This window comes from Nipponia nippon, unplaced genomic scaffold (assembly GCF_047370975.1).
Source record: "Nipponia nippon isolate SJK-2023a ecotype South Korea unplaced genomic scaffold, ASM4737097v1 scaffold_1, whole genome shotgun sequence".
Lineage (NCBI taxonomy): Eukaryota > Metazoa > Chordata > Aves > Pelecaniformes > Threskiornithidae > Nipponia > Nipponia nippon.
This window is the reverse complement of record NW_028262290.1, coordinates 111,262,693-111,275,370: the sequence shown is the minus strand read 5'-3', so window position 1 is coordinate 111,275,370 and position 12,678 is coordinate 111,262,693. Positions and strand designations below refer to the sequence as shown.

Genomic DNA, 12,678 nt, shown 5'->3' with positions numbered 1-12,678 from the left:
GGAAATGTATTTGCAAGATGTCCTTTTATGATTCCCTGCATCAGAGTTTGAGACTTTGCATGTAAGGTAAAATGCCTCTTTAGTTCTCAGAAGGTGGCGTTGGTCAACCTGTACTTAGCCATCCTCGGTTGGACAAAATGGGTGGGGATGGAGGGGGAGGAATAAGACTATGGGCAACTCTATCTGTGGAGATAGATGAGGCTTCAGACATAAAACTCATAACTCAAGTAAAAAATATACAGGTTTTCTAGTGGTTGGATCTTACTTCTGCCCTTAGGCCTTACTGAGGTTTTTATTTCCCCTTATGTCTTCAGTGTCAGCTAAATTCTCAGTGAAAAGTGCTTTTTCAGACATTTGGTCTATCTTTCTTCACTGGCATTGGGAGTTAAGGACATAAAAGTTAATTAGCACTCTAAACCTGGGCTATCCAGTTCTCCAAATCAAATACCTGGTGTACTGTCCAGACATAGTTGGTTAAGTTTTTCCAAACGTTTGTGTGGAGGATGCCTGGGGCGGGGTGAGGCAGAAACAGTGGACTTCTTAAAGTAAGTTTAGTCTGTGCAGGGTGATTATCTTTCGTAGACAATTCACCATTATTTAATGGTGTTGGGCATTGGACAGTAGAGAAATTTTAGCTAAAAGAACCTGAACATTGAAAGTAAAAATATTTTTGTATTCAGTGTACGTGCAAGAATAAAATGACAGTTGTGCTCACTTGTGGTTTTGGATCTCATACTCTTTTTTTCCCTTCTTTTTGGTACAGCCGAATTTGCGGGAGTCCTTGTCCAGCAGTGTGGCCTGATGTTATAAAATTAGCTTATTTCAACACAATGAAACCAAAGAAGCAGTATCGTCGAAAACTGAGAGAAGAGTTTGCTTTGTAAGGATGAAGAATTAGTTTAGTCAACTGTAATAACATTAAGTTTTCCTGGAGACTTTATGAACTTCACTATTTTCTGGAGAATGAACATAGATGAAGTGTAAAGAAAAATGGCTTTAGGTTCTTATCCTTCCCATGATACCCACAGAGCTTGTATTAACCCTTATTTAATAGGAGCTTCAAGAAGAGGGAAGAAGGCCCTAAAATTTCAGCCACCTGTCAGCTTTCACCTAAGGAAACATTTGTTTTCCATGATTGGTACACCTGCTTGTTGTCCCTGTCCAAAAAACAGCTCAGAGTACTTAATTGTTTTTTTATTAGGACAACTGGCTACAGCTAAATATGTAGTCTGGTTAACATTACAGTCTTTTGGGTCATAAATTCATTCAACACAGAGAAGTTACCTGAACTGTGTATTCTAAAGTACTACCATCGGACTAGTTTTGTGCAAATATCACACGTGAAAGTTATGGAAAACAGCTGTAAGATTATTTTAAAGGGTTTGTTCCCCTCCTTCAGTTACTGTGGGTTTCAGGAGAAATGTCTCATCCTGTTTGTACTAATGAGACTTATATCTTTAAAGCAATAGAATTATTGTCCATGGACCAATCAAAACTGCAGCTCCCCAGGTGCTAAATTCCAAAGTGTAAAGTAACAATATAGTCTTGGCTTAAAAAGGTGGATTTTTTTTTTTTTTTTTTGTAAGGACAATGTTTCAGGCAATTAAACCACACAAAGCAAAGAAAACTTGGGTTATATGCTTGCACAGGTAATAAAAGGTGAAGTTTATCTCTGCCTCTTACTACCAAGCTCAAGTTGTGAGTGGGTTTTGTTAGGATGTAAATTATCCAAGGACTTAACGATCAATTATTTTGGAAGGGATGTGTTTATTAAAATTTTGCACCAAAGTATGTGATTGAAAATAAAAATGTGATGCTTTTCTTGGTTTTGCTCTTTTGTAGCATCCCACCAGCTGCATTAGATTTATTCGATTATATGCTTGCTCTGGATCCCAGCAAGCGCTGCACAGCTGAACAAGCTCTTCAGTGCGAGTTTCTGCGAGATGTGGAACCATCTAAAATGCCTCCTCCAGAGTAAGTAATTTCCTTTGGTAATGGTCCTTACCTCTACGAAATGTGAACATGCACTGATTTCATTAAGCTCGTTGCGTTTCAGTTAAAGTAGATGGTGACAGAACAAAAATTTTGATACATACAGTTATTTAATGGTGATTCTGCACTAAAATGGTTGTGCACCTGAGCAACTCTTACACCATGATAGCAGTGGTTGTGAGGCTCTGAGAACTGTTTCATTCCTAGAACTAGTTACTGAGTTAGTACCTTTAAAAAAAAATACTCTTATGTGAATGTTTCTAATGTTGAAAAAACATCATTTCCCTTTCATCTCTGTTTGTCAGTGTCTACTTTTTCCAAGGGTTTTGAGGTCCTCCATGAATCTGAATTGCCTTCTTTGATGGTAGAATGACACTGGGTAGAGAATTCTGCAAAGGTACCTGAGAGTTAAAGTGAAATACCATAAATCGTTTCCTGTGCCAGATGAGATTCTTGGTTTTACAGGCAGGAGAAATTAAATACTTTGTGCAGGGTTTTTCCTGTCGGTTTCTCTGAGAGGAAATGTATTGCAGTGTCCAGTAGGGTTTTTGCAATGACTTAATTGTCATTTTAATCAGTACAAATCATATTGGAACAGGCCCAGAGGAAAACAATGAAAAGGTATTACAGAATCTACCGATTTCATTCTTCCCTCAAGATAGCTGTCAGAACATAGACCATTTAATATTGTTTGAGTAAATTGTACCTTCAAGGCAGTCTGTACTGACTTCTTTTTAATTAGTTACCAACTGGGAAAAATGTTTGAGCTTTATCTAAGAATTCTGTTAAAAATCTTTCGAGACTTACCTGTTACATACACACGGTTGTTACTAATGCTCCTGATACATGAGGCTAAGAGCGTTCATTGCCTGAATATGACTATATATATCATTGAATATCAGTAATCAGCAATCTTAGGCTGTTCACTGAAATCTCAGAACCACTTGTACAGCATGTTGCTTATGTGCATTTTAAAGTAAGTGAGTGGGAAGAATTTTGGGTTTTTTTCAGGGGCTTGGTAGTGTATCCATTCTAAAAGCTGACACATGGAAATTCAAAACAAACTAGTCATTGGTGTCCTTTTCAAAATTAAGAGGAACCACACTCACTTCTGACAGAGTGTGCACAGGAAAGTGTTGACTGTTCTCTTGAAAGACTGTTTTGGGAAGAAACAGCTGTTCATTCAAAGAAAGTGACAGTGCTGATTGCAAGGACTGTAGGATACTTCTCACAATGAGTTCTTGCTTGCTTCCAGTTGTTTTTGACTAAATAATTGACAGGTCTGTGACCTGGTATGCCGAGGGAGAGAACAAAGGAAGCAGTTGTCATAATTGCCTTTCCAGTGGCTCTTGTCATCTGTTGCCTAATTTTTTCATGTTCCTTGGTGAGACAACTGCTCAGACAGTTATTAATCTGTAATAAGAAAACAGAAGGCACTATCTTTACTGCCTGTATCTCAGTATTTCCATTATCTATGGGATGGGTCTGTGTTCCTCAGGAAATCAGAACTGGGATGCCTGCAGGGAATAGTATTGGAAGGACAGAACTGGTGGCAGATGACTTCCTTAGGAGACTTTTGCCTCTGCTTTTATCTGTCTTGAAGGACTGGGATATCCCTTGTTCTTCCTAGTATCCTAACTTCGCTAGTGTTAAATGCTATTTATTCCTGCAACTTCCCCCCCGCCCCTGCTTTCTTAGTTTTCTGTGCTGTACAGCTATAAATATTAGCTAGCTATGTCTGTTACTGTGGACAAATATTTGAACTCATAAGGCAGTAGTACTTTTACAAGCAGACAAAAGGACTTGGTCACCCAGACCCCGAAAAAACCCCACTGTCATGTTGATAACTGTGTTGTCTGCTACTCTGCAAATTCTGTTTTATAGCAAGTGCGCAGCATTGATTTTGAAGTCTTGAATTACACAAATAATGAGGCTTTTCATAAGTATGGATGCAAGAAAGTAACATTGATTTTCATTTTAAGATACACGTTCCTCTTCTCTGCCAGAGGGACCTGTGCTTCTGACATAGGCAATCAGTGAAGCGATTTCAGCCAGAAAAAGCAGATCTGCGATTTTGCTGGCTTTGGGTGTTTTCTGATGTATTTCTGAGTTCCAGTAGGTTCATCTTTCAAAAGTTACTTTATGTATCATTTGAGCATTTATTTTACCAACATGGTTAAAATAAACATTTAAAAAAAATCAATTCTGGGATAAAACTGATTATCTCTAATCATTCTTTGCAGCCTTCCTTTGTGGCAGGATTGCCATGAGCTGTGGAGTAAGAAACGCAGAAGACAGAAGCAGATGGGCATGACTGATGACTCAACAGCAACTAAAGTCCCTAGGAAGGATCTGTCTCTAGGCATGGATGAGAGCAGAACCAACACCCCACAAGGCATGCAAACTTCTTCCCAACTCAAAACTCAGGGCAACTCTAGTGTAGCACTTGGTCAGTAATATTTTCGGTTCTTATAATTACCTTCTACTTGGATTGCACCTCTAGAAATTTTAGATGTTATTTTCAGAGTACTGACGTCTCCTGGATTCTTGAGGGAGGAACAGTATTGTAAGTTAAACCTTTGTTACAAAAGATTTACCTTTTGCTTTTGGAAACTAGGTGTTCCTTTTAAGTTTTACTTAGTTTTTCAATCTGGTCAGAGCAACTACCTTGCTCTGTATTTTGAGGGGATTGTATCTCTTGCTCATCTATAATTCTTCTGTGATCCCACAAGCCAGCTGCTGCTCTAAATTCCTCGCAATCTCCATAGATTGGAGGAGCTTTATTGGTATTGATGAACTGATCAGAAGGCAGATTTTGGAAAAGTCATCATTTCAAATGAAACAGATTCCCTCTGCATGTTATGTTAGTCTGCAGCTTTCCAAGTTGTTGGGGCTGAACCAAATTGTAAAAAAAAATAAACACCAAACCCCCCTCCCCCCCAAAACTGGTATAACAAGAAGTAGCTACCTAGATTGCACAGCCATTAATTCTGAAACTTAACCAAAGTATCTTGCTTGGAGACCAATTTTATGAGTATACTATAAAGAGTAAAGTAATGGTTTCCTCTGTGGACACCATTTGAGATACTCAGCAGTTCAGTGATAAGTTCCCTCATAATAAGTAGAAATATACAGAGTAACAATACCAAATGGATGCCTGATGAGTTTAGATCATTTAGATCATTTTTGATTGTGCAAAGAGACCATAAATCCTATGGCACTGATACAGGAGATCAGCTGAAGAAAAAGAGTAAATGCATTCACAGGGCCTGAAAATTCTTTAATAAGAACCATCTTAAATCAACTCTTCATTTAACAATAGAGCAGAGCTCCAAATACTCTGTGCAAAGCTATATAGAAAATAGTTCTTTTGATCATATTTTATTGCAATTTATTGCCTCTTGCTCCTGTTAATCCTGTTTCTCACTGTAAGCCAGCTGTGAGCTTCTGCCACTCCGTACGTTTAGGCTAAAGTTTTGGCAGCAATTTCAAGCATGACTTTCTGTAGCCCTTAAAAGGTTTTCCCCTGCAAATGAAAACTGTATAGAAGTTTAAAGAGTCCGAAGGATAGTAGTTATTCTCTTTTGTGCTTTTATAACAGGTAGCCTGATGAGAGACTAGTATATTTATTAGTCATTAATACGAACCATGCAAAATAAACTAAACAAATAGAGAAGGAATCATTCAGGCCTATATTGCTGTTTGCCCATATGTACACAGAGAAATGTATCTAGGTAGAAAAGAAGACAATTTAATTTTCAGTGGAGCTTAGTTCAGCATAGAGGATTTTTCTGTATTAAGCAAAACACTTCTGGAAGCCATAATGCACCTTAGATAATATCATCAATAAGGCACACTAAAGAACTCCATGTACAAATGCATGCTTTAGACAATACTATTGCATTTGTTTCTGAGCACCCCAAAAGAAGATGTTAAAAACACCTTGGATCAATTGCTAATGTTCTGATTCATGAATGAGACGCCTGGTTATTGCATCTTACAATGTAACAGGAGCTATGTAGAGCTCAGTAATTCCCTTTTGGTAGAAACTGCCAGATTTCCCAGAATACAGCTCGCTCTTGGAATGCACTTGAAACTAACCGAAGAGTATGGAATAGGTAGATTAGTTTCCCTGTTGGCCATTTTCCTGCTGAATTTTCACTGAGAGAAGTTTGAGTGTTGAGCATACCATCCTCAGATGTTACAACTGTCAGCTGTTAAGCATGACATCTGAGTGAGAGCCAGCAGTACAAGGCATTAGAAATGATGCTTTTTTCTGTATTGCCAAATACAATGCAAAAATTGGTGGGTTTATTTTTATATTTATATAAATACATAAAATTGTTGAAGTCCCTGGATCCTGCCTGAGTAGGTTCCGAGTGCTTGTATCCTGGTGCACATCCACAAGTAGGGTAGTGGGTTGTGGGTGTTGCAGCACTTTCCAGCTGTGCTGCTCTTAGTCTTGCAAGGTAAATACTTAATATTTTTGTGTGTGTGACCATTTTTTCAGGCATGGCTTTGAATCTACTATGAATTAATATATTGGTGAATTAGCAGAATGGCAGGGATAGAAGAGGAGAGAATGTGCTCCTGTTGATCTGGGTTAAAAAAAATTCAGGGCTCTGCCAGAACAGTCACACACACTCATTTTTTCATTTTTAACGACTTTCTTCTCTAAGTCGTCTACTCATGGGGTATGTGGAAATCCATGCTGCTTCACTTCTCCTTTCAAAATAAACTACCACAATGGGTGTTTGAAACAAACAGAAACTACTTTGATATTCTGACTTCCTTATTCATATTCCCCTGCATCGTCATAATCTCCTCTTATTTGTGGCAAACTCCATTTCATTGAAGAAATCTTATATCATCACAAACCTGCATTTTCCTGCTACTCAGTGATTGACTCTTTGTCCTTCAAACTCAGCACTTGCTTTTTCATTTATACCACTAGCTTCTGGGTCACCTAGAGCCTGGTCACTCGAGCAGGTGTTAGAATCCAGATGCTGAATTAGAATGGGCCAGAATATGACTGGAAATGCATTTTGCAGATGGCCACTTTTTAACAGAGGGATGTGATATGTCAAAGATAGGAAATTTTGTGGGGATTGGAAATCTTACAGCTGCCTAAAGCAGGTGGCCTTAAGCCCCAGCTTAGTTGTATTGTGGAAAATTGAGCTCCAGCTTGATGTTTCTCATCTGTCCAAGTGCATGTGCACACCCCTTGGAAGTCACTTTCTTTCTATTGGATCTTACTATTCCATTTCCTATAGATGCTCCCCCAAAGGCAGTTAATATGTAAAAGCATTCCATTTCTATGTTGTCCAAACCCATGCTTTGCCAGTTGTGTCAGCCGCGCTAGATGAGTTTTACTTTTGAGTTTCTGAATATGCCAGTTCTAAATAATACTTAAAACCACCTTTTTTGTCTTTAGCAAAAACAAGCACTGGACAGCAGTTAAACCAGAATGAAGTGGCAATCCTGCTAAACCTGCTACAGTCTAAAACAAGTGTTAGTTTGGCACAATTTGCCCAAGTGTTGAATATTAAGGTAAACCCAGAGACTCAGCAGCAACTAAATAAAATAAATCTTCCTGCTGGAATTTTGTCAGCAGGTGAAAAACAGTCAGAACAGCAGCAGCAGCAGCCGCCGCCGCCTCCGCCACCACCGCCGGAACAGGAGCCTCTAAAACAGCCGACCGTCACGCAGCCTCCTGTACCACCTGCTCAGCTGAGTCAGCCTAAAGTTGAGACTGATGCTGCCCAGGCAGCTGTACAGAGTGCATTTGCTGTTCTGTTGTCTCAGTTAATAAAGGCTCAGCAAACAAAACAAAAAGATTTTGTGTTGGAGGAGAAGGAAAACGGATCAGGAAATGAAATGTCATTACAACTCAGGCAGCCTCCAGAGCCCACCACTCCTGTGTCTGTCAGCCGGGACGACGTGGAATCTCCGGCTCCTGGCTACCCACATCTGATCAAGTCATTATATACGTCTGCAGGTACTGAAGGTCTTTATTGCTAACTGGCAGATACCTTGAGCAGTGGAGATGTAATAGGTTGGGGATAAATAGTTAACACGTTAACCATATGAGTCTGCGTGAGTACAGGAGAGATGGTTAAATTGATTTTGTTACGCTTTATCTCTGGATCAGAATTTGTGTCTTGCTGTAACAGGTGCCATGCAGACAGAGCAAAAGATGATCCCCACTCTAAGAGGTACACAAGTGCCGGTAGTATTTCTGATGAAACAGTCACATTGATCATTATTCGGGGGGGCTGGCGTTTTCTTAGTGGTGTTTGTGGTGGAGGAGACAGTCTTCTCTAGCAAATTCATAGATGGAATTCGCTGATTTTGACTGTGTGTTCAGGTAAAGCTGTTTTGGGGAGAGGGTATTTTATGTTTGGTTTTAATGCCGAGTAGAGCAATTTCTTAGTGCAAATTCTGTAAGTGGTTACCCATAACTGGCACTAACACACATGGTTGAAGGTTTCCGTTGGGGTATAGTAGTGACTTCCTCAGTCTTCTCAAAGTTTAGAGCTCTGTTGCTGATTTTTTTGGATTGCTATTTCAGTTTTATTATATGGTGGTTTATGTATTGCTCTGTGGTGTTTGCAGCTGTTGAAAGAAATATTCTGAAGTGGTTTGGGGGTGTTTTTTGAGGGGTTTTTTGGGTGGTGGGTTTTTTTTTTTGTTTGGTTGGGTTTTTTTAACCTGAAGTTTTGCTGTTCCTTGATAGGGTGGCCTTTGTCCCTCAGGACTCTTATCCCTATTTGCAAATCTTTTCTGATCCTTCTTTGAATTTTCTAGTGTTTATGTGTTGCTTGAGTTTTGTTTTGGTGGTTTGTGGTTGTTTTTTTCTTTTGTTTGGCTTTTTTTTTTGTTAAGGAACCTGTACTGTTTTTCTTTAACTGTTTGCCTAGTAATCTTATTTTGAGGAAAACCTTCATCTGAGGCAAATGAGCTGTTGCCTTCTCCAAAATAATCTATCCAACTACCAATAAATTTAACTAACAAGTTGATGAGGATTGAAGTAACGAACCTCTGTATTGTTCCAGGAAAGAGCCCTTTCCTTTCTGGTATTGCTATTGTATGTTTTTATTCCAAAGCTTTTCTTTTTCATCTGCTTAGGTCAAGAGGATTTGGTTAGGCAGTCCGAGATGAGGCTTCTAAACCGAACACCTGAACAAGAGCGCCCTCGGATCTTGCCTCCAGACCAGCGTCCCCCAGAGCCACCAGAGCCTCCGCCACTCACTGATGAAGACCTTGATTATCGGACAGAGAACCAGCATTTGCCTATAACTAACTCTTCAGGAACAGATCCTCACGCAGGAGTGAAAGCAGCTCTTCTGCAGCTGCTTGCTCAGCATCAAGCTCAGGCGACAACAGAGGAGCCAGTACAAACGAGCGTGGATTATCAGGCTAGAGACTCCTACGTAACAGGCCCAGACTACAAGGATAACTTTGGATCGTCGTCCTTCTCATCTGCCCATTATGGCAGTAGCGATGGAATAGGAAGCGGATCATCAGGAGCATTAGAAAGGAGGAGCTTCCTTGGAAACTCGGATATTCAGTCTTTGGATAACTACAGTACTGCTTCATCTCACTCTGGTGGTGCCCCTCCTCCATCGGCCTTTTCAGAATCCTTTCCCAGCTCAGTAACTGGTTATGGAGACATTTACCTCAACACTGGCCCCATGCTATTTAGTGGAGATAAAGACCATAGGTTTGAATACAGCCACGGCCCGATCCCAGTTCTGGGGAGCAGCAGTGACGCTTCTGCAGGGCCAGAGAGTACGCACTCTTTGCCCACAAAGATACACAACTATAGCTACGGAAGTAACTTGCAGGAAAACCCCAGTGGCATCAGCCACATGCATGGACAGACTTGGACTTCTCCTGCCCAAGGACCCGGCTATTCCCAAGGATACAGGGGACACATTAGCACATCTGCAGTGAGAGGGCGAGGCAGAGGATTACCATATTGAGTATCTGTTTTTCCTCAGGCACATCATTTTTATCTGGAAAAACTTTTTTTTTTTTTCCTAGCTGCAGTTTAAAGCAGCAATTCAACAGACTTGAATAATGTTAATTCAACAGCTTTATTTTTATGTGGAAAAGGGTCTTGCATACAGTAGGAAAAATGAAAAATGCTTAAAACTCATGCTGTCTGAAAACTAGATAAATTGATTGTACATGTTCACAAACTCTAGTTCTGAATTTTATTTTGTATTTTGGCAGTTTTAAGTGGATGCTAAATTTAGGGACATCAGCTTTTTATGGCACTCTTTCAGATCTTCTGAACTATGCACATTTGTGCTTTTTTTGTAAGTTTGGACCAACTTTTATGTAAAAAAAATTTTACAACAATCAAAGCAGGGCACTGATTTATTTGGTATTTTTCTTTTTACAGAACTACCTTTAGTCAAAGGTCACTGTCAGTCTTTGCACTGCTTTCAGTGTTATTGTGGAAGGTGTACTTTGTGCTCATTTCAGATAATAAAACACAACCTTTCTCTTGATGCAAAATTTTATAAATATTTGGTCAATGTTATTTTTCTTTTCTTTCAAGAAAAAAAAAAAAGAATGGATGTTCTGGTAAAATGTTCTCTCCATCTCCCAGGCTTGTTTATATAAAAACTGTTTTACTTGAATGGTAAGTGCCTTAACATGTAAGCTTAAGGTCTGCAAAAATTTGGAAGTACTTTATAGATGAATATGAAAATAATACCTAAACCTAGGTAGTTAACATGAAAATTCAGATAATAATATCAACTCAAATAGGTCATAACCTTGTGCTGTTTACTTCAGGTGGGCCAGTTATTTAGAGACCTAATCTTATCTTGATGAAATCGTAATTTCCAAATTGAACTTCATGAGAAACGTTGAAAGTGAGAAGAATGAAGAGTGTAGTTTTTCCTCAGCTCCCTCTTGGAGTTATAGTAAGTGTTTTAGTTCCTCTGCCAAATAAACTATACTTTATCTGTCCCTACCAAGTGATGAAATGGTTTTTCCTCTTCAATGTTAACAGCAGTAATTACTTTACTTTGTGTGAAAAGCTGACACTGTCGTCTTTTTACCACAAATACTGCACTATAAGAATTAATCAAAGGAAAAATGCCCAGTATTTAAAGCAGCAGCAAAACGTTTGACACTAGTTCTAATTCTCTGTAAACTTGTGATTGTGCCAATTAATCGATTTTATATCTGCTATTCTGCAGAACGTTTTAATATTGGAATCGAGTCTCTCTGAACAGCTGATAAAATGACTGTAGTTGAAACTATTACCAAGAGCCACTCCTCATATTAATTACAACTTCCAGTGTGTTTTTTTTTCCTTTGACAACAAGTGGTCTCTCTCCTGCAGAGAGGAGGTATGGTTATATTTTGCATGTACGTAAAAGAATGTTTTAAAGCCCATATTGGAAACAATTTTCCAACTGATTATCCAGTTGACAAATCGGTACCTTATGTAACTGAGTGTTTAATTATTACTTTTTAAAAAGTAAAATTTCTACTTACACTATTACAAACGTAGTCTTGTCAGTGACTTTTTGGATTTTCAGAATAGAAGCCAAAGTTCTTGGTGTTTTGTTTTGTTTTAGTTGAAAATCCTGGTTCCTATATGGCTAACTACCACATTGTAGAGCATGGAGAAACTCACTTCGCTAACTATGTAGCGTTTGAGGATCTTGGCAAATGAGAAATGGAGAGAGAGTCGTGCTGCTTATGATGTCCTGTAAGTCTGGCAATTGTCTTCACTAGACACAGTAGAAAATCCTGCGTCTGAAAATAAAAGCGGCCTGGTCAGAAACAAGTACTTACGACCTGAATAGCCTGTGCTTGAGAAAAACAAAAGCTTCAGGTGTGAATGACAGTGCATTGGATAGCTTTCCTTGAGTAAGGACACCCTGTAGCATTTTTCTGCTAGTAAAATTTTAAAGGCAAAAATCATTAGTGTCATTTAGATATGGACAGTGTCAGCTAAGGCTTTTTGTTTACTAATCTTAAAAAAAAAAAAACAATCCCACAGTGATGCACATAGATTGCTGTTTTTCAGAATCGAGCAAAAGACTTTCTGAGCTCTTAGGCAATTGCTTTCACTGAAAGCGTGCAGTCTGGTGTTACTCTCCTGCACTTCAAATGTAACTGCAGGGGACAGCTGGCTAAAAAAGCAGGTAAGTTCAAATGGAAGGTAGATCTCGGAGGACTAAATGATTTGACTTCCAATACAAAAATGCAAGGAAGACGTTCTGTCTCCTGCTGCTTCTCTTTTGGAGATAAATTTTCAAGTCATTTAGTTAACCTCGTTTAATGCAGAGAAGTCAGTCCCCTCCGCATGTGTAAACAACAGTGCGGTTTCCTGACAGGCTGGCAGTACTCTGACGTTGCATTGTTCCACCAAAACGGATTTCGGTCTTCGGCCATGAAAAAAAACCCCAAACCCCAAAAAAACCCAAACAAACAAAAGAAAACCCCACAAACCCAAAAACCAACAGCACGAGTAATCCTGACTGTGAGAAGAGAGAAGGAGATGCAATAGGCAGTTGACTTCCAGATGAATCAGAAACGAAACTTTGGCACACTGTGGCAGATGCGTACTGTACAATGCCTTTTCCCCAGATTCAGTTCAAAGATTACTCGCCTGTGACTTTGAACGCTGCACTTGCCTGGGACAGCAGTGTTGGG

General features: G+C 39.3%; 1 protein-coding gene across 8 annotated transcripts in view; it reads left to right on the top strand.

Moving 5' to 3' along the window:
• CDK13 (cyclin dependent kinase 13) overlaps nt 1-12,014 on the top strand; it is a 47,091-nt gene extending 35,077 nt beyond the window's left edge. For 2 of the 8 annotated variants that reach the window (XM_087766944.1, XM_087766920.1), the window contains 6 exons: nt 764-880; nt 1,843-1,974; nt 4,236-4,441; nt 7,427-7,990; nt 8,166-8,207; nt 9,121-12,014. In XM_087766944.1, coding sequence (XP_087623070.1) covers nt 764-880; nt 1,843-1,974; nt 4,236-4,441; nt 7,427-7,990; nt 8,166-8,207; nt 9,121-9,977 — 1,918 coding nt within the window. In that variant the 3' untranslated portion in view covers nt 9,978-12,014. The remainder of the gene's footprint in view (nt 1-763; nt 881-1,842; nt 1,975-4,235; nt 4,442-7,426; nt 7,991-8,165; nt 8,208-9,120) is intronic. The other 6 variants (XM_087766973.1, XM_087766967.1, XM_087766936.1 and 3 more) reach the window with 6 other exon arrangements.
• The last annotated feature ends 664 nt before the right edge of the window (nt 12,015-12,678 follow it).